The following is a 22273-nucleotide window of genomic DNA, read 5'->3' on the forward strand; positions in this document are numbered from 1 at the left end:
GGCGGGGCTGCGGTGGCCGGGAGTGGCCACTGCACTCCATTCTGGGCAACCGAGTGAGACTCCAACTCAAAATAAAATAAAATAAAAGAAATGCAGAATCTCAGGCCCCACCCCAGACCTACTGAATCTGCATTCGAAGAGGCTCTCAAGGTGACTTGTGTGCACATCGAAGTTTGGGAAGCACTGGGCTAGCTCACCTTGTGTGTCAAGGGCCTTAAATGTCTCTAGTCACAGCTAGTGAGTAAGGTAGCTGAGTTTTCAGAGGTACCAACCTAAGCAGGGAATGTCAGGCTGCTCATTTGGGCCCACATTAGGAGGTTAGTGGTTTTAAGGTTTAGGGATACTTCTGTCTTTGTCTCCTCTAATTCCCACCCGTCACAGCTCTGAACAATGAGCCAGCAGGCCCAGCTGTTGGGGGCCTGGGGCACCAGATGATGGCTCCTAGCCTGACTGCCTGAACCCCAATAAGAGCGAGATTGACAAAGCCAAATGATTGAAACCCTGCCACCCTGAGACCCCCAGGCAGGAGAGAGATATGCTGGAGCATTGCCACAACCTTGGGGGCATCCAGTGGGAAAGCAGTGGAACCATCTTAGCAAGAGCCAAGAAAGTGGAGGCACTGAGAGGGGACTGCTTTTGACCAGGCACATGGAAGCATTACTCTCCACAGATCAGGTTGGAAACAGAAGTTGCTGGCCAAAGGCCACAGCATCCCCAGGATAGACAGAAGCCCACTAACGGAAATTGCCTGGCCTCCTGTGCAGAGTTTTTCCCCATACCCTCCCTTAGCCCATGATGACTTACTTGTGATTCCTCCTTTCTTACCTAAGAATCCTATGAAATAATAGGCGTTATTTGGTTTTCCTCCTAATGCCCCTAAAGATTGTGGCATCTTAAAACACTCCTGGAGGAAAAGAGAATGCAAGATTCTCAACTCACTTGTGGACTGCTGCTCACGGATCTCTGTGCTGACATGGTGGTGTGACAGGCAGGTAGCAATGGAATTGGGAAAAGGAGTGACTTACTTTGAACGCATCGACATACACAGGATTGATTTGGTTTATGCCCAGGCGAAGGGGCACAATGAGCAGCAGGGGTTTCCAGGCTGAGCAGTAGGCAGAGGTGACCTTACTCTTATTTGGAGTCAGAGAGTCCGGGGGGCTTTCACCAGCTGTGTCAGTACTCAAGGGAAGGACACAGCACATTTTTTCTAGAAACAGAAGACCAAAAGTTGGGTAAGTAAGGGGTCCCCAGTTCTAGGAGATACTCCAAAAGCAAAACTAAGGAGCACCTCGCATGCACCCCGCCCTGCCCGAAGGTACCCTCCCTCTGCCACCAGGACCCAGCTGGCACCCCTCCCGCAGGAAGCCCAGGCCACTCCTCCAGCCCTTGTGCTCTTCATTCTGACTACTGAGCACTTGCTTAACTCCCAACGGGATTCTGGCCTCATTGAAAGAATCTCAGCCGGGCTCGGTGGCTCAGCCTATAATCCCGCACCTTTGGGAGGCTGAGGTGAGTGGATTGCCTGAGCCCGCGGGTTTGAGACCCGCCTGGGCAGGCGAGACCTCATCTCTACAATAAATAAAAAAATCAGCCGGGCGTGGTAGTGCGCGCCTGTAATTCCGGCTACTCGGAAGGCTGAGGCGGAAGGATCGCCAGAGCCCAGCAGATCGAGGCTGCGGTGGCCGGGAGCGGTCACTGCACTCCAGTTTGGGCGACAGAGTGAGACTCCAACTCAAAAATTAAAATTAAAATTAAAATTAAAAAAAATAATTAAAAAAAAAGAAAGAATCTCATTTCTCAAGTAGTCTGCAAGGGCCTTTAAAACAGGAACTATATCTTTAAGTTGCTCTAATTCCCCAGGGCAAGGAGGGCCTGGACAAGAGTGGGCCTCCACAAAAGATCTGTTGGTGGCTTAACAGATTATACATATTTTGGGTTTCCTGCAGGGAATAGGTGTGGTACCTCACTGAGAGGCAGCAATGACCCTCTAATGGTGTTCTGTCTTTCAGAAAGCTGAAAAGGAAGACAACCAGAGCCCTGTGCCCCTCTAAGCTCCCTTGCCCTAGTCAGGAAGACCAGAGACTCTCTTGAGCCCTGGATTTCTGAATGGTGAGGAAGGAACTCATCACCCGCCAACTGGGAAGATAAATAGGCTGGGGACTCACTGATATCTTCAATGACCACTGTGTTATCCATTGAAACATAAACAGCCAAGGAATTCCATTCATCAAATAAAGCAAGTTTTCTGCAAAGCAATGTATAATGAAGTCACAACTGGGGAAGATAGAAGTATCAGCTGGAAGCAGTGCTCAGTGGTTCCTAAAGTCACTGAACACTGAGCCACAGAGAAGCTGGTGTTCAGGTCAGCTCTGGCGCCTTTGCCAGAGCTCTGGGACAGTCCATGTCTGGAGACCTTGAGAATGCCACAGAGTCACTGTAGCTGAACCTCAGAAAGAAGGCTCTGCTTTACAATCTGGAAAAGTCTACCCCACAAAATGATGGTATTTCTACTGGGCAAAAAGAAAAAGTTATCCATGCATTTACTCCCCAAATCCCAAGAGACTTTTTTTCCTTAAGTAAAAGGCACTTTGACTTCCTGCAGTTTCGAAAAGGGAACATTAAATATTTATTTTTGTTTGGCAGTGGGGCCCATACATCACTTCTGTGTACCCACTGGAACAACTGATCATGTATGCCACAGGTATAGGGTGGTTAGAATGGGCAGATATAAATATCTAGTTTATATGTTTGGGATCATAGATATTATTAAAAAGGTGTCCCAGTAAAATCCAGAGAGAAAGAAATTATCTCTTCTACCCCTTCCCAGCTACATTGAGAATGCCCCTCAAGTAGACTCAGGCTACAGATTGACTTGGGTGCCAAGTCTTCCTGGTCAGCAGCCAAAGAGAGCCAACATACAAATGACAGGACTTCAGGGGAGATTAGAAGAGATTATCTGAGGTCTAAAGAAATTATCTCACCTATTTCTCCCTTCCTTCTTCTCCCTTGCCAGCTTGAGAGAAGCTATGTTTAACCTGGTTACTTATGGGATATGTGGATAAAATCCATTCTCATTGGATAAAAGAAAAAACATCCTCTCTACCAAAGTAGCTCTCAGGAAGAAGTGAACTATCATTACACTTTTCTTTCATCCATTTAAATCTATAATCTTTCTCTAGAATAAGAATAATGAATAATAATAACTGTTGTTAATGATAACAATCATGGTGAATCAGAATCTACTTTAATTATTATTTTTAATGTATTTTTCCACTTTGTTGTTGGGAACCTCACAGTTTAGAAGAAAGAAGCAAATCTGGGAATGTTATTTAAAAACCAACCATTTCAAGTCAGGTTTGGAGTTCAGCACAGCCATTCTAGTCTTTTACACTTTCCACCTTGGGTTCCTATGGTGGTTCCCAAAATACTGCCAGATCCTCACTCAGCAGAGTCAAGGATACTCCAAAAGTCCCCTGACTAAAGCAAGAAAGTAGTCTTAGAGAGGTTGCACTGTTAGCAAGGAGTAGAGCCAAGATATAGGTTTTCCTGGGGTCCCCATGAGATCCAGACTACTCGCCTCACATGCACATTCCCACAGCATTCTAGTTCATTGAAGATTGGCTAATAATTGAAACAGAGTCCCATATGGACTGTGCAGGGAGCAGGTCCCTTCATAATGCCTAGGAATTGAAGTATGTGACACCAAAAGAGGCTACACTGTTTCAATCTTCTGATCCCTAAATCTAGTTCCAGATTCTGGCTGTCACTTTCATTTATTCATTGAGCATTTATTGAGCACTTTTGTTTGCCAGGCAGTTTATGTGCTAGTGTTACAGAGTGAAAAAGACAAATACAACCTCTTTCCTCATGGAATTTTCATTTGGTGACAGGTTATCAGTAAGGAGAGTGACAACAAGTGAGTATGGCCTGTAGGTCACCCCATTCACTTCCAAAAAGTTGGTCCTGGCCTCTCTACCCTGCCTCTTGTGGTGGCGGGTGAATTCTGGAATTTGACAGGACAACTGAAAAAGTACCACGCTGAAACACCTTGAGTCTGCTACGAGATGACAAAGTGATTCTAAGACTCCCTTGGGGTTTGTCTCCTCTAAAAAGTGGTGAGTTCCTTGAGGCATAGACTGTGTCTAGTTTATTTCTCTACACCCAGCACTTAGCACTGGAAAGGCACCTAGTAAATGCTGAGTGAATTAACAATTTCTTTTTTAATACCACACAGGCCATTTGAGAGTGCAGTGGAGTCCATTTCTTACTGAGGCTGGCTCAGCCTCCACCACTTAGTTTGAACCTTTTGGCTTCAAAAGGACCCTCAGGCCAATGGCACCTTGGTATGTGGGCATCAATCTGAAATGTGAAATACTGAATTAGTTCTGGGGTCCAGTCATATATACTGCTACCAATGAAAACAACTCTGTTATAGCAAGACAGGTGTCCACACACATTTCAAAGAGCCATGAGCAAAATGGTACTGATATTTGATGACTTAGAGGGAGGGGCAGTTTAGTGCAATTGCAAGAATATCTAGGTTGGTGAGAGGTTTAGTTGCCTGAGGAAGGAAGCATAGGAGACAGCAGAATAAGGCAGATGCCAGACTCTTTTACTTACTTTAACACCTGTGCAACTGTATTTGGTCCAAACCATTCGCCAATTGATTTCCCTTCTCCTACACCCATTTGTGCTGTTTTTATGTGGAAAAAATTAACATGTTAGCAAAAGAGCTTCCAACAAGCCACAAATGCCTAATTTTTGGCATAAATAATCAAGCAGATGGACAACTTAGTAGAGTCGCATATAAGGCAGGGGAAGAGAAGGAGCAGGCATTGTCTTTAAACTACTGATTTAGGACCTTACCCATTTGATGGATAGAGTAGCAACAATCTTTTCTATCTAAGAAGCACTGTAGGATCTGTTGGTATTCTTTGGGTTGCTCTTTTTGTTTCTCCCAGTTCCAGTCTTTTTAAGGAAAAAAAATGAGTTAAAATCATTTTTATTACTGTTTATTACCCCTCTGCACTCTTAATGGAACTACAAAATTAGAAGGAAAATAAAGGAGTTACATCAAGAAGGAGGGAATGATCAAGTTAGAACATTCCTTAAGTATCTTTCACTTTGATGACAAAGATACCTGGAAACTGATTACTTTCAAAGCCTCAGTGGATATAAAGTAAAAGCAAAACAAGAAGCTGAGCAAGGAATTGACTTAGTCCAAGGACTAGAGCTGAATAAATATTACATAAAAACAGTGTCATAAAGGCCTTTTTGGCCAGCTACTTAACTGAACAGGAGGTCACCACAAAGCCTGACAACATATCCATATATAACCCAGATGCCATAGTGTTTCATCCTCACACAGACAACAACGGCTTTTGCCCTTATATTTTGGCAGCATTGCCAAAATGGTTTCACGAGGGGAAGTGCTATTCTGACATACAACAGTTCACAGGGGAATATACACAATTCATATCTAAGGAAGCTCTAAAAAAAAATCACATGCTGCCATTTTTACACTACCTTTCAAAAATCCACACTAAACTTTGAAAAAACAAATGCTTTGCTATAAGGTTTCAAGGTTTCCTTAAGCTCAAAGTCAAAATAACTCCACGTATAGGGGTCCAATTTGTGCCTTAGGCACAGACCCCCATAACCTACAGGGGCCACTTATAACTTACTGAGGACAACTGCAAAAACTCTATGTAATCACTGCTGTGGACAGGATGCACCACTCCAATCCTCTTAGCTCTAGGAACTCTGTTTAATGGGACAGATTTCTGAGGTTTAGTCTGCTTCCAAGACATAAATTTTTCTCCTGAGGTCTTAAAGAGAATTTTAATTAACAACTGAACTGTACTTGAAGCCAAAGGCCATTATCTCCAGAATCTTCAGTTCCCTTTTGCTTCCAGTGTTTCTGAAACCAAAGTCTTAAACTTAGATCAAGTACAGCCTTCAGCATGTGAACCATATCCAAATTTTCTTTTCATTAGTGAATTGTCCAAGTCTGGGGAAATCCTGTTTAACTGGCTGCTAAGTGCCACTAAATATTTACTGATAGCCGGGCTCGGTGGCTCAGTCTGTAATCCCGCGCCTTTGGGAGGCTGAGATGAGTGGATTGCCTGAACCTGCGGGTTCGAGACCCGCCTGGGCAACTTGGCGAGACCTCATCTGTACAATAAATCAAAAAACCAGCCGGGCGTGGTAGCGCATGCCTGTAATTCCGGCTACTTGGAAGACTGAGGCGGAAGGATCGCCGGAGCCCAGCAGGTCGAGGCTGCGGTAGCCGGAAGCGGCCACTGCACTCCAGTCTGGGTGACAGAGTGAGACTCCAACTCAAAAAAAAAAAAAAATTACTGATGAAACTGCTAGGTGAATACTCCACCTCAATTTAAAAATAACTGAATAGGATGCAATCCAAAAGACTTCTTTACAAAACCACATCTTCTAATTCATCTTAGCTACAAGATCTATTTCCAAATTCTTCCTGTTACTTTTATACAGAAATGATTGGAATTGATGACTGTGTCCCCACCCCTCCCCAACCCAGATTTGCTCCCTCTTCAGAACTCACTTCCAGACTAACCATCTTAGAATGTTTTATAAGTTAGAAAAAGTTAAATAGTAAGAACAGATCTACACCAAGAAGCATGTGTACACTAGAGATCAGTATTCTATTCCCAAATCTTTGTTTTCTTGCTATTTGGCCTTGGGCAAAACACCTCACTTTCCAGCCTCAGTTTCCTCATCAGTAAAATAGAAACTATGATACTACCATGGGGAAGCAGGCACAGGATACACTAAACCCTAAAGAGAAGGCAATAAGCCCTAAAACCTCCCCCAGATCCTTCCTCAATTCTCTCTGAAAGCTGCAGCAAGATCTGTGAGTTTGCACAATGGGGAAAGGAGACTGACATTTCCATAGCTCTGAACTTCAATTAGCAACAGCCAATGAGTTCAGCAGCCCAATCTCATCCAAAGTGTCCTTTCGCTCTCTTATCTGCAAGTCCAACTTTCACCCAAGGACCTGAACTGGCATCCAGTCAAGGTTATCCTTCAGATACCCCCAGGAAAGCACATACATGTCTTAAGAAAGTAAGACTCAAAAGTTCCAACAACCATTACTGAAAGGTTCTTAATTAATGAAGTGGCCTCTTGAAGAAGCTAATTTAAGGATTCCTTCCTCATCAGTTGGACATCCTCAGTGATCCAAAACCAAAATAGTGCCAGCTCCCTCATAGGCACTTCCTTTAAGTCACTACATCCTTCACCAGGCAGATATTTTAAATGAGGACAAGAAACAAACTCACCACCACACCCTTCTTCCTGCTCCCTTTGTTATATGGCATTTCTAAGAACTCACTCGAACAATAGCAAAGATGGAAACTCTAAATGACACACCTGCCTCAATTTTCAATTCTGTCCCAGGAAAATAACACTCTGGCTTGGTAAGTCAGGAGGAAATACAGGCTGTTTCCGTCTCATGAGGGGTTTTGTTGACTTGTCAGTCCCACCACTTGAGCTTGCAGAGAGCATTTTAGGACCTGTAGCTTTGTCACTGAGTGCTCCCAGAGCTCAGCATCAATGCCATATCACCAGCAGCAAGTGATACTGCAGAGGTCTCAGGCAGTTTACAGAATAAATTTAACTCACCCCTTCCCAAGTGTCTGCAGATAAGGGCTTGAGCCAGCATCATTTGTCCACAGCGTAGCATACATCCCCAACCAGCATCTGATGAAGGACCTGTTCCCCCTGTTGGCAAAATGGATGGGAATGCATATGGGTTTAAATTTATTTAAATTGCCCTTTCTTGAAACATCAGCATATTTGGGACTCACATAAGAAGGGCAAAATATACATACTCTGAAAAGGGAGGCAAGAGATATACTCAGAGATCAAACAACCTTTGAGTATAGGGTTGGAACTTACAAAGGTAGTGCTGAGTTAACCAAAACAGCTTTTATGACCAAAGATAAAACAAGCAAATGAAATAAATATGCCCTTAGGTTTTCTGCTTGGAAACTTCTAGCTATGCATGCAATCTGTGTAGACAACTGCCATGTATGAATATCAACACTTAATCCAGTCTATGTCATCATCTGCCAGACCAGACTTTGCCTTGCACAGCTCGCTTTGCATAGCCCTGAACATCTCAGGGAAGCTGGTCTTAACCTTAGTTAAAGAAAAAATACTATCAAAGGTAATCATCAAAATGGTCAAAAAGATTTGGAAGGCTCACGACTGTTCTAAACATGTATTATGAAGATCTGAACAGCAAGAAGGACAACGTAAAATAGAGGAAAGGTCCCTAGATAAGGCATCAGAAGACCAGTGTCTAGTTATCTAATCTAAGTGTCATCTATAGGCTAGGGATAATAGCATATACTCTGCCTACTATTGGTAAATGATGTAAGAATTAAATGAGAAAATATCTGTGAATGTGTTCTAAAACCCACACAAGATGATGCAAATATTTTATGCTATGAGTATAATCATAATTTATTTTATTTATTTATTTATTTATTTTTTGAGTTGGAGTCTCACTCTGTCACCCAGACTGGAATGCAATGGCCGCTCCCGGTCACTGCAGCCTCGACCTTCTGGGCTCCGGCGATCCTTCTGCCTCAGCCTTCTGAGTAGCTGGAACTACAGGCGCGTGCTACCATGCCCGGCTGAGTTTTTGATTTATTGTAGAGATGAGGTCTCGCTGCCCAGGCGAGTCTCGAACCCGCGGGCTCAGGCAATCCACTCACCTCAGTCTCCCAAAGTGCTAGGATTACAGGCTGAGCCACCGAGCCCAGCCTATAATCATAATTTAAAATAATATTGACAAAATAGAAATGTACTGTCTCTTTAAAAGGCACAAAACCAGTTAATAAATGCAATAAGACACTAGGTTCCATTTTAAGAAAACTTGATGTAAAGAAAATCCCATGTATGTGACCGGGGTGAGCTCAATATACTTTTTCAAGGGACCAATGCAATCAGATAACTTGTATGGCAGAGGGGACATTTTGCTTTCATTGTTTTCCTTTTCCAACATGGAAGTGGAAAGGTTAAGCTATAAACATAATTTCAAAGATCTAACTTTAAAGAGGATCATCAACCTCGTTAGACAAGTAGGCCAAGGTGGCTACCCCTTTTCTTTCATTGTGGGGCCTGAAGGAGAGTCGCTACAGTAAGATGGGAAGAAGGGAGCCAATTTGTGAACTAGAAGGCTTACATTTTGGCGCCAGCTAATGTTGGGATTATAGGACAGATGTATGTGGAAAAGATGCAACAAGGCCCTTGTTGAAAGGGAAAGAAGAAATCATCTATTGCCAAAACATCAGAGTCAAATTGGTAATGTTTTTCAGCCTTGCAAAGCACCCCTCAACCAGAGAAAGTTCACAGTTCAGAACCACTGGATATTAAAGATTGTTCTTTTGTTTGTGTGTTACTACTTAGGGTATTCCTATGAAGAGAGAAAAAAAAAAGTCTGTGCAAACTACATTTTTGGTACTTGACACAAAGTTACTAGGTCCGGTCCTGTATCAAAATTGGTCAGACAGGTTTCCTCTTAGAAGAGTAGCTTTCACCATTTGTAGTGCTTTTTCCTATAGGGCCAAGAGGGTAGGAAGTAGTCACCCTACTTACAAACTTTAAAAATCCCCTCTAGAGAAAGCATATTCACTTATCCTATTGCACTCTCCTTTTATCTAATGGCAGCATCTCTCAATGGCAAGGTGCTTTCATTTCACAAGGAAAAAAATCAAAAGAATTATTTTGTTTCCTTCAAGGCCCACAATTGTCTTTAATAATCAAGTATTTCTACAAAGTTGTAAATTGAAATTTAAGGAATATTATCCAAATTAAAAGCATTTACTATCTGGTGCCTAAATACTTAGAAGTGGAATCAAAAGGATACTAACATAACATGTCAATACCATAGAACCATACATGAAGGAGTACTTTAGCAATGAAACTTTTGGATAAAGTAAAAGTTTACCTAGTCTCCTAAATCAAATTCTTTGCCATAGTGAGCTGTTAATTCTGAGGTTTCTGTGAAGTCACCAATAACCTCAGGCAAGCTATCTACAAGGAAGAGAACACAGTACAACAAATGATATACCTACCAATTGGTGAAAATTTCCTTCTGTATGTAAACCATAGACGAGTACTTATATCAGACAGCAGCTTAGATTTTTCTGTAATTGAATGTAAAATTAAAGTTAAATCACCATAGCTCATCTAAAAAATACTTGCCTTTGATCTCTGAGCCAGCAGCAAACTCAATTTCAAATAACCAGACACTGTTATGGAGCTAGGGAAATTCACAAAAACCCAATCTCATTTTAGCCAAATGATCTCAGCGGTTCCCCCACTTATGATTTGATCAGAGCTACTTCACTAGTCCAGTGATGTTGAGTGGTCCGTATCATCTTCTCACTGAGCTCCATGACCCTGGCAGTTACTAACACTGGGGACATGGCCAAAAGACAAGGAATATGGCAATTAAGGATCCTAGATAACCCACTAGTAAGGCAATCAGCCCCAGCCTGAATGATGACAGTTGGTTGGATCTTGCATCAGTACCCATTGTCTCTTATCTACAACTAGGGGTTGGTGTGTGTGTGTGTGTGTGTGTGTGTGTGTGTGTGTGTACGTGCATGTATGTATCTGTATTTGTGTGTATACACACATGGATGCTTAAATAAAAAGAAAATATTCCTGATAAACAAATGAAGTGTTTAAGAAACTTATCCATAATATCTAGTGCAATTGGCACTTGTAATCTAAGTGGATATATAACATCACAGATGTTATTGTGTCTTTTTTCAAAGCATGTTTTCTTGTATTTTATGACATAAATTTACGTTGATAACCATGAATATGGCTTCCACATTTCCATCTGTACTTAGATGTGGTTCTGTCTTTCTTAGTCATCTCTCTCCTCCTTCTCCGCAACACATCAATACGTGTATTCTGTATAGAACTTATAGTCATCGCACTTTAAAAGAAAAAAGGGGAAACCATTTTAGCCAATAGTTTCTATTTTCTCTTTTCTGTTTCCTTTGAGCAAATCAGAAAGTTGAGCTGTCTGGATTTTGCCTTCCTTCCACGCCCCCAGTCCCTAGCACATTTTGGGAATCAGATATATAGTGGCTAAGGTAAGACTTCTGGAGTCATACTCTGTCTTGGTTTAAACCCTGACTTTACTACTTACTAGTTGTGTGACCTTATTGCTTATGCTCTCTGAGATTCAGTGTCCTCATCCATAAAATGGGGAGAATGATAGTACCTACTTCATTGAGTTGTGAGTATTCAAAAGGTAAGACATGTAAAGTGCTTAGATTGTGCCTGGTATGCAGTAAAGCCTGTGACAGATTGTAGCTGTTATTATATACCCATCCTCTCAAATGTTCACACTCCTCATTACTGCCTCTGACAGTTTCTATGTCTTCCGGTATGGCTTTATGCTAGAGAAGTTGTGTGGATATTTTAGCAATAATTTCACTTTGAAAGGCATTTTCCAATTTAACATTTGAATATTGGTAGATTTGGCAACCTGGGGATTCCAGTTGCCATGGAAGGCAGAACTCAAAGAGATCCTGTCTAACTCTGTCATTTTAAGCACTAGTGAAGGAAGTTAAGATCCAGAAAGACAAAGTGACTTACCTGAGTTGGGAAAAGAGTCTGAATACAAAAGGTCTCCTAATCACTAGCTCCAGGCTGTCTCCACTGTTCACAATTCTCCAGTGAAAATAATGAAGCCAGACTCAGGAGGAGCTGGACAATGCCTAACTTCCTCTCCTGCCTTTTGATCTCTTCTTCCTGTTCCTTACTCCATGCTAGGGGTTTTCTCCCCTCAGAAAGATATAAATCTCAGAGCTGCCTCTTTGCAAGTTCAGGCTTTATCTGGGTGCTGGATCCTTAGCAGTTTCAGGTTAAAAGGTCTTTCCCAATCTATAAGAATGCAATGGTAAGGAAGAAAAATTCAAGCCTTCTTTCTGTCTAGCTACAGTGGCTAAAAGTTCTATGCAAAATCAGAATAAACTGAGACTGTGCTACAGTCAACAAAAGATCTAAAACAAAATAGAGACTTCTCAGGTCTAATATTGTTTCTGAGGGTTGTTTCGAGGGCCCTAGGTGTTTTTAGTTAGCTAGATAAGGATATAAGAGGAACGAGAAGTATGTAGCCCAAGTCACCAAAGGCTAGAAGTATGTAGCCCAAGTCACCAAAGGCTAGAGACTGGTTAGTGATACCAACAGTGGGTCCATGTATTCTGAAACCCAAGGCTTCTAAATATGGGGGTTCTCCATTAAGGAAAAGAATAAAATATATTACTTTTGCAAGTTATACAGAAACCAATAACCATGTAAACATGCTGCTAAATGCTTTCAAAACTATAGAAGGGAACCATGCAAGCAAGAGGCCTGAGGCTTAAGCTCCACTAGCTACAAGGTAAATCTACCTCGGAGTAATGTTAACATTTATGAAGGGAATGCTCTGCCAGCCCAAGGAGAAAAAAGTACAGGCCCTTAATCTCGGGTGCCCACCTCATGTGGGTTCTCATAGACAAATGCTACCAAACCTTACCTGTTTTAAGGAGATGCTGCTTCCCCAAGATCCATACCAGCTCATCTGTATCTGGATATTCTTCTAGGTAGTCAGCAAAAATAGTAATCTGGTTTTCATACTTGGATAAAACTGAAAGAAAAGAAAGAAAATATAAGTAAAATTTAATAGAGGGGGCTTACTTCTGTGGTTGACTGAGTATAACCTCTACCCTGAAGGCAAAAGCTCATCAGCTTGAATCTAATTATAAGAAATTCCTTTTTCTTGAGGAACAAAGGCACTCACAAGAGCTTAAAGTCCTTTAGCAGAGGAATTTCCTCTTGACTACCTTTTTTGACTTTCCCTTTCTCATTGAACACCATCTCTGAAAATTCATTTGGCCACAGTTACTTCAAGTCTTTTCCCCCAATGGAGCCTTCTTTGCAAATAGCCAACTATTTAGCTCCTCCTAGTGGGAATGTATCAAGGTAATCATTAATACCTGCATATCTAACTCTTGTCCATGTCACAGGAAGTATTGTGAGGTTTGTGTTTTACGGTTTCTAGCATCCAATGGTTCAAAACATGCTGTGACAAGCCTGAAAGGTTGTACAAATGTGAAAATGTTAATATTTTTAGCTGGAAGATCAGATGTTTTTAATAGTATTTGCCAATTTATTGACACATGACTTCTGCAAAGAAGGCTCTTGAGGCTGCTATAAATATAACTTGTTTTTAGAATTCACAAATGACTGTTGCATATCATAAGAAACATATATTTGGAAAGCTACAATAGACAAGTGGGACCTCATCAAACTGAAAAGTTTCTGTACTGCAAACAAACAAACAAACAAAAACTATCAAGAGAGCAGGAAGACAACTCACAGAATGAGAAAAAATTATTTGTTAATTATGTATCTGACAGAGGCCTAACATCCAGGATCTACAAAGAACTCAAATGAGCCAAAAAGGGGGAAAAAACCCTATTAAAGAGTGGACAAAAGACATGAATAGACATTTCTCAAAAGAAGACATACGAGCAGCTAACAGACACATGAAAAAATGCTCAGCCTCATTAATCATCAGAGAAATGCAAATTAAAACCACATTAAGATACCACCTAATTCCAGTAAGGATGGCCATCATTATTAATAAATCAACAAACAGCAGATGCTGGTGTGGGTACAGAGAAAAGGGAATGCTTCTACACCGTTGGTGGAAGTGCAAATTAGTCCAATCTCTATGGAAAACAGTGTAGCAATTTTTTTTAAACTAGAAATTGACCTTTCATAAGACCTAGCAATTCTCCTTCTGAGAACATACCAAGAGGAACTTAACTCATTCTATAAGAAAGATACCTGCACATGCATGTTTATTGTTGTACTATTCACAATAGCAAAAACATGGAACCAACCCTGCTGCCTATCGAAAGTGGACTGGATAAAGAAAATGTGGTACATATACATGATGGAGTATTATACAGCCATAAAGAAGGTTAAAATTACAGACTTCACAATAAACTGGGTGGATTTAGTCTATCATACTTAGTGGTCTATCACAGAAAAAAGAACCGAATACCACATGTTCTCACTCATAAGTGGATCCTGAACATTTATCATGATGCTACTAGAAAGGGATCAGCAGTCACAGGACACTGCCAGAGGAGGAGGGAAGAGGGAGGGGACGTGGCATCACAAAGGGTATCTGATCCTAAACCAGGGGATGTGAGGACCAGTTGAAGGCCTGAACTTCACCTGCACATAGACTACTCATGTACCCAATCCTGACTTGTACCTCACATCTCAATAATAAAATAAAGAGAAAAAAAGATATATATTTGGTGTTCATTCCTGTTTTCTGCGACAGAGCTCCTGAAACCCCTATTAGTTCCTGAGCGATAGGGATGCTAGATGCATCTTTTTTTCTGATATTTGGTCAGAACTCTGGTTCCTGACACAGAGCTCCTACTCCCTTGGAATTTGCTGGGTGACAGGAGCACCTTCTGTTCTAATGAAGCATCTCTTGCTAAGCTTCTGGATGGAGGCTGGTCACCAGAAAGAACAATCTATGATTAGAAGCTTGAAACTTTAAGTCCCCCATCACACCTCCCATCTTCTGGGAAGGAGAGAAAGGCTGGAGATTGAATAAAAAATCAGTTATGCCTACATGATGAGGGCTTTGTAAAAACCCTGAACTATGGGGTTTGGAGAACTTCCAGGTTGCTGAATACACGGCGGTACTTGGAGAGTGGCTTGCCTGGAGAGGGTATGGAAAATCTGTGTCCTTTCCCACATGCCTTGCCCTATGCCTCTCTTCCAACTGGCTGTTCATCTGTATCCTATGTAATATTATTTATTTATTTATTTATTTATTTATTTATTTATTTATTTATTTATTTATTTATTTTGAGTTGGAGTCTCACTCTGTTGCCCAGGTCGACCTGCTGGGCTCCGTCAATCCTTCCGCCTCAGCCTTCCTCAGTCTTCCAAGTAGCTGGAACTACAGGTGCACGCTACCATGTCTGCCTAATTTTTTTATTTATTGTAGAGATGAGGTCTCGCCAAGTTGCCCAGGTGGGTCTCGAACCCACGGGCTCAGGCCATCCACTCACCTCAGCCTCCCAAAGCACGGGATTACAGGCTGAGCCACCAAGCCTGGCTATCATTTATTTTTAAATGGGTAAATATAAGGAAAGTGTCTCTCTGAGTTCTGTGAGCCATCCTAGCAAATTATGGTACCCAAGGAGGGGGCTGTAGGAATCCCAATTTATAGCTGGTTGATCAGAAGCACAGGTCATAACCTGGGACTTACAACCAGCATCTGAAGTAGGGGAAGTCTTGTGGGACTGAGCCCTTAACCTGTGGGATTTGACTGTAATTCCAGATAGATACTGTTAATTAAATTATATTATTGAATTAAATTATAGGACACACTATTGGTATGTAGGAAAAAAGTCTCACACATCAGAAGTGTTGAATGGTGAGTGTGAGAGTAGCAAAAAGTTTATTTTTTCCTATCTCATACAACTATGGCTATCTCTCAAGATAAAGTAACCAAAAAATTATAAGCCTCATTAGTTCCCAGGCCACACTTTCAGAACTTATAACCATGTAATATGGAAGGAGTTAAAATTCAAATTCATTTTTGTACCACCTGTGGGGAAAAGGTCTGCTAAAAGACTCAAGACTGACTTATAAAGGGGTCCTATCTCCAAAGTTCTTTTTTTTTTCTTTTTTTGAGTTGGAGTCTCAATCTGTCACCCAGACTGGGTGCATTGGCATGCTCTCAGCCACCGCAGCCTCAACTTGCTGGTCTCAGGCAATCCTTCTGCCTCAGCCTTCCAAGTAGCCAGAACTACAAGCACGTGCTGCCATGGCCGGCTAATTTTTTTGGATTTATTGTAAAGTCAAGATCTCGCTAAGTTGCCTGGGTGGGTCTCGAACCCGTAGGCTCAGGCAATCCACTTGCCTCGGCCTTCCAACCTGCTGGGATTACAGGCTGAGCCACCGAGCCTGGCCCAAAGTTCTTTTTAAGTAATTTTCTGAGACAAATAATATTGTAGGGAGTAAATAATTTTCCAAGCCAGCTTACAAAAACCTCTTTTAATCTATAACCAGAAAATTTAAACTGATAATACAGTTCACAGTTTATGGGTACCATTTCTATGAGAAAATTTATTTCAAATTCAAAGCTAAGACATCCAACACACACCTTCTCTTGGTTCTTGGAGGCTCCTCAGAGACAGTAGACCATTTTGTGCAGTTACAAGTAGCTTCAAGGATTCTCCCAAAGTAGCCCCTAAGAACCCTATGAGTAGAATTTCCTGTGAAAATGGCATTGTGGGATATATCTAATTCACTTGAAAGGACAAATTGTTTTGTTTTTTATGGCAGAAGAATGCTGTTTTCATAGAAATAAATATCCCTAAATATACATAAGTCTTCTCTGATTATAAAAACAGGTTCACCTGCTCAAAATACTTTGTTGGAAGTTGAAGTCATAATTTGTACAAGCACTTTTACAGACATAGCTAACCAGGGATTTTGCATTTCTGAAAACACATTACAGAATTCCAATCATTCAGGAATTCCAGTAGCCTTTCTTGACACTATGTTTTAATGATCAAGATTATAGTCTGTGCAGTGCTTCAAATCTAAAAAAGTTAGAAGTGAGATAGTCATTTCATTCCCCAGTGAAAATTCATCACTACCAAATCTGTCAGGAAGCTTGTGCCATCTTAGTCTCTCTGCTGCTGGCCTCAGCCTCTGGCCCATGTCCAGGAAATACCAGGCTAAAAATGATCACCCAGGTCAGGCCATCTCCAGGAGGTGGTGGACCAAAGCAGGGTAAATCACACTGTGTACTTCCCTACCCCACCCTCTACCCCTCACAGGCAGGAGAAATCACTTTAAAATGAACAACCTGCATAGCCTAGAAAGATAAAGAAAATAAGTAGCTTGAGAGGAGTGTGGGAAAAGAGCAATGCCTCTGGCATTACCTTGGTAGGGGTGAGGAAGGGTGGCATTGGATGAATGTACAGCACGTATGCATATAAAAGCCTTGGGTCTTTTTTTAGTACTGGCCAAAAAAAAAAAAAAAACATTTCTCTATAGCCAACCCTGTCTCAGTGAGTCACTGTCCAGCTATCTGGTCAAATTAGTACAGCCCATTAAAGCTTGTGACAACTGCCCTGCTTCATTTGGGATGGCTCTGACCAAAATGGTAGCCAAGTAATTTTGATCTTGCTCTTCATCCCCTCTCAGGCCTGGCAAGGTGAGCAAGAAGGTCATTTCAGTCTCTATTCTTCTTGATTCTCCCCTTAAAAGAGTGTCAGGCCATAGCTAGCTCTGAGTCGAGGCTACACATAGGGAACCAGAATAGACAATGAAATTAATAAGAGCAAAGAGCAATGACATAGGAAGATTATATACAAAGGAGAAAAGAGGAAATAAGTCCTAAAAAAGAAATGACAAATGAAGAAGCAATTTGGGAAGTGGTTGAAGTGCAGAAGTTAAATCTCATTTCCAATTACTTTGAACTAACAGCAATTTTTTTTTTTTTTGAGTCAGAGTCTCACTCTGTCAACCAGGCTGGTGTGCAGTGGCATGCTCACAGCTACCTCAGCCTCAACCTGCTGGGCTCAGGTGATCCTACCTCCTCAGCCTTCCAAGTGGCTGGAACCACAGGCATGCACCACCATGCCCAGCTGATTTTTTTATTAATTGTAGAGACAAGGTCTCGCCATGCTGCTTAGGATAGTCTCGAACCCCTGAGCTCAGGTAATCCTCTCACCTCCACTTGCCAAAGTGCTGGGATTACAAGCATGAGCGACCATGCCCGGAAATAGCAATCTTTTTCAAGGTTTTCACAAACTACTTTTGTGAAAAATTTAACAAACCAGACATTAGCCTGATATGAGTTCCTTGCCCTCTCAGCCTGTTGAGTTAGGGACTATACAGGCAGGACTACAAATATGCAACTTGGTAGAACAAGAATTATCTTCTATAAGATCTCAGGGACAACAGGCTTCACCCTGTTCTACTTTTCTTTACTAATAATTATCATACTGAAGTCTCTGCTGGGTTAGCTTAGTGGCCAGCTAAGAATTAGACAAAGATTTTCTTAAACTCTTGGAACCAAAACGTTTCCCAGTCTTGGCTAAGAGACTCTGTGAACATGTTGGGTCATGTTTTCAATTCTCAGCCAGGCAGTTGATAACTCTGCTTTCGTCTTCACTTTCTGTTTTTGTAGAGCTCCAAGATCAGCCAGAGTGAAAGCTCAGGGCCTAGGAAATGCACAGTCATATGATGTATGTGGTCTTCTAGATTCCCAGGAATATGTCCAAACTTTCCAAAGCCCCTACAATCTCATTACCCAGCTTTTCCTTTAAAGCTTTTTGGTTAGCTAGAAATGTTATCTACTGCTTCAGACAGCTGAGAAGCAAATCAATGGCCTCCAATCGTTTTTTTTTTTTTTTTTAAAGCCATGGGGAAAAGGTTTTGTACAACCCTGAGTAAGGTCAAATGAATCCAGTCTTGCAAGTGGGGTCTTCTGGGGAACACCAGACAGATCAAATAATGACAATTATCTAGAAATAAGGCTCTAAAAGAGCTCTAACCCATCCTGTCTCCTCTGGTGGCGACCAGGCTGCTTGTTTTCCCTGTGATGGCAGGCTGTTGATTTTCAAGGCTACCACAGAGCCGGGCACGGTGGCTCACACCTGTAATCCCAGCACTTTGGGCGGCAGAGGCAAGAGGATTGCCTGAGTCCAAGGATTTGAGATCAGCCTGGACAACTTGGTGAGACCTTGTCTCTTCAATAAATAAAAAAATTAGCCAGGCGTGGTGGCATGCATCTATAGTTCCATCAACTTGGAAGGCTGAGGTGGAAGGATTGCCTGAGCCCAGCAGGTTGAGGCTGCAGTGGCCGTGAGCCTACCACTGCACCCCAGCCTGGGAGACAGAGTAAGGCTCTGACTCAAATAAAATAAAAAAATTTTAATTTTAATTTTAAAAAAGACTACCACAGAGCCAGGGAGAAAGGAGAAAGGGATGGGAATAGGACGAGTAAAAACACCACAAAGAAAGTTTACTGTTCTTACAAATATGCTGTCATTTTTTTGAACACATGTTCCCTGGATTGCTGCAAGACTTTAGTTCATTTACAGAGTTCTGAAAAAGCTGATTCTGACTATTTCTGCCAGGTTTTTTTTTTTTTTTTTTTTTGAGTCGGAGTCTCACTCTGTCGCCCAGACTGGAGTGCAGTGGCCGTTCCCGGCCACCGCAGCCTCGACCTGCTGGGCTCCGGCGATCCTTCCGCCTCAGCCTTCCAAGTAGCTGGAACTACAGGCGCGTGCTACCATGCCCGGCTAATTTTTGATTTACTGTAGAGATGATGTCTCGCCAAGTTGCCCGGGCGGGTCTCGAACCTGCGGGCTCAGGCAATCCACTCACCTCAGCCTCCCAAGGCGTGGGATTACAGGCTGAGCCACCGAGCCCGGCTTCTGCCAGTTTTTTAATGGACATTATGGAGAGAATTTTCAGAGCTTCCTTACTCTGCCATTTATGCTGATGTTTTGTCTTATTTTAATAATATCTTTTCCGATGATTGAATATATTTCTAAGGGCTGTTTAGGAAAATTTCAAGTAAATGAGATGTCCCCCTTCTTATATCAAGTCTCCTAGATCTTATGGGACTTGTGCTGAAAGAAAGAAAGAAAGAAAGAAAGAAAGAAAGAAAGAAAGAAAGAAAGAAAGAAAGAAAGAAAGAAAAACCACAAACTCTCTAGAGTGAAATCAAAAGGCCACAGAATCTCAGGAGAGGCATGGGATATAGAGTAACTTCCTTGTAGGTCACTCAATTCTGACAGCATGCCATGATACGGCTGGTGCCAAAATGGCCTACTCAATAATACATACATATTTGACATACCGTCAGATCGCATCTTCAAAAACAGAAAAATGCCCGTAGGGGGATAGTTATGGTAATGGTTGAATACTCAGCCGGGCTCGGTGGCTCAGCCTGTAATCCCGCGCCTTTGGGAGGCTGAGGTAAGTGGATTGCCTGAACCCGCGGGTTCGAGACCCGCCTAGGCAGCGAGACCTCATCTCTACAATAAATCAAAAAATCATCTGGGTGTCGTAGTGCATGCCTGTAATTCCGGCCACTCGGAAGGCTGAGGCAGAAGGATCGCCGGAGCCCAGCAGGTCGAGGCTGCGGTGGCCGGGAGCGGCCACTGCACTCGTCTGGGCGACAGAGTGAGACTCCAACTCAAAAAAAAAAAAAAAAAAGTTGAATACTCATTCATATTTCATCCACAACCCCTACCAAGTACCTACTATGTGTTAAGCAAAGAAGATAAAGCATCAGTGAGATACAGCCTTCAACCTTAAAACACTTTTGAATCTAGTGGCAAGGACAGGTCTGGAAACAACAAATAAGAAGTACAATAAGTAAAAGAAAATGATGTGGAAGGCAGGGGGAGGAAAGGAAATAAATACAGTAATTAATTCCAACTGGGGGTGAATGGGTCTACAACAACCTAGAAAAGGTGACATCAGAGCTGAAACTTAATGGAAATTAGATACAAGTGGTAAGGGGGAAGGGAAGAAATTCCTGATTGAGGGAGCACCAAAAGGACTTGGCAAGCAATGGAGTGTAGGGTGGGGGCAGGGGAGAGTAAGAGAGAGAGAGAGTCAAAAATAATTTGAAGTTTTCAAGTGCGGGGTGATGAAATTGTGGCAGAAAAACATGCGAGTGTGTAGGGAGATGATAAGCTTGAACCTGCTGGACTCATAGATTTGGTTGACAGAGGGAGGAGAGATTTTTTAAAAGTAGAGAAGTCAACCTGCACAGAGCTTTGAAAGGCAGGCATGGTAGATGGCACGTTGATTTAGCAGTGCCTAGGAAGACAGGAAGACACCAAGAAAACCAAATTCTGGCCCAGTTTGCAACATTTTTTCACCCCCTTCCTTTTGGGTTAATGCACTGCCCTGTTTGCCCCCAGCCTCTGGTCACCTGTGCACAGGCTCTGTCCCATCTTCATTTGTCTTCTTCCCTGTGCCCTGCCTTTCTGACAACCAAAAACTTTAAAAATAGAAGATTGGGCAACAATTTTTAGCATTTCAAGTGAATTTTCACATTCAAAACTGCAAGTTTGCTTGAGTTTACTCAGTAAGTCATACCCTAGCAATAATAGGTTGTCAAATAATAAAAAAGACATGAATGATTTATCTATAGACCAGTATAAACTTTGGCTCCCTAAGAGAATAGTGCCATTTTCAGACTTACATTAGAGAATCTTAACCAAAAGGTTATCACTCAGCTAGAGAGGACTTCACGAGATTCTGTTTAACTGACTAGTGTGGGCAGTGGTGGAGTACAGGAGGCTGTGCCTAAAAAATTTCAGGGCAAGTCAGCAAAGGAATAACCAGTTCAGTTGACAAGAGACCATTGTTGAGCAATAAGACCCTTTGGTTTTCAGCTAGAAAAATCAGTTGGGCCATAGATAACTTGGCCCCACAAAATACAACATTTCTTAGACATTTCAGTCAATTCCTACCGCTGATATAATGGTAATGTCACTGACAAACATAATGAAAACTTGTGATATTTCTGTGTTCCCTCTAAAGTGATGCTTTGGAAAAGCTCATTCCCTTTTTAAATTATGTTCGCTGTTGTTGTTTTCACATAGGGACAAATTGCTGCCTCCTGCCTGCTGACTGAAGTACACTTGGAAACGTCCATGAGGAAATGGGATTCCATGCACAAATGGTCAGGAATACACCTAACACATAGATCACTACATTTCCAAACTGCTACCTCTTTTTGCTTTTGATAAGATAACTCTTCTCTTTTTGGAAAGATGCATTTTTTTCCCAGAAGAATACAAGAGACTAGCTTTGAGAACAGAGTTGAAATGCCTCTGTGATAAAAAGGCACTAATCAGAAGATGCTGCCTTTGTAAAGGCTATCATCTTTGTTGATAAGACACACTGGATGTATGGATGGGGAAAATATTTGGTTGGCTATGTAATTCAGGACTTGGGGCATCTCTTCCACAAACTGAGGTAAGAATCACCTTGATTCTTCATCAACAGGTTTTGTTGTTCTTAATAATCAATCTGCTAGTCAGTTGTCACTGAGTAGTTGGAAGAAAGAATGATTTTATTCCCAAGGAGGACATTTTCATATTAGTGCCACTGCCAAGTCATGCAGTGGTTCAAAAGT

General features: G+C 41.9%; 1 protein-coding gene across 5 annotated transcripts in view; it reads right to left on the reverse strand.

Moving 5' to 3' along the window:
• The window catches only part of ATG4A (autophagy related 4A cysteine peptidase), a 61878-nt gene that overhangs the window by 10952 nt on the left and 28653 nt on the right, over window positions 1-22273 (reverse strand). For 2 of the 5 annotated variants that reach the window (XM_008072179.2, XM_021706001.1), the window contains exons 2-10: window positions 12587-12697; window positions 11665-11952; window positions 10122-10193; window positions 7660-7758; window positions 4870-4971; window positions 4624-4696; window positions 2169-2248; window positions 1026-1210; window positions 826-904 (exon numbers count right to left, since the gene is read on the reverse strand). In XM_008072179.2, the coding sequence (XP_008070370.1) occupies window positions 826-904; window positions 1026-1210; window positions 2169-2248; window positions 4624-4696; window positions 4870-4971; window positions 7660-7720 (580 nt within the window). In that variant the 5' untranslated portion in view covers window positions 7721-7758; window positions 10122-10193; window positions 11665-11952; window positions 12587-12697. Of the gene's footprint in view, window positions 1-825; window positions 905-1025; window positions 1211-2168; window positions 2249-4619; window positions 4697-4869; window positions 4972-7659; window positions 7759-10121; window positions 10194-11664; window positions 11953-12586; window positions 12698-22273 lie in introns of all 5 variants that reach the window. The other 3 variants (XM_008072178.1, XM_021706000.1, XM_021706002.1) reach the window with 2 other exon arrangements.

The sequence above is a fragment of the Carlito syrichta genome, unplaced genomic scaffold (genome assembly GCF_000164805.1).
Source record: "Carlito syrichta isolate Samal-C Ts95f unplaced genomic scaffold, Tarsius_syrichta-2.0.1 Scaffold314870, whole genome shotgun sequence".
In the NCBI taxonomy this organism is placed as follows: domain Eukaryota; kingdom Metazoa; phylum Chordata; class Mammalia; order Primates; family Tarsiidae; genus Carlito; species Carlito syrichta.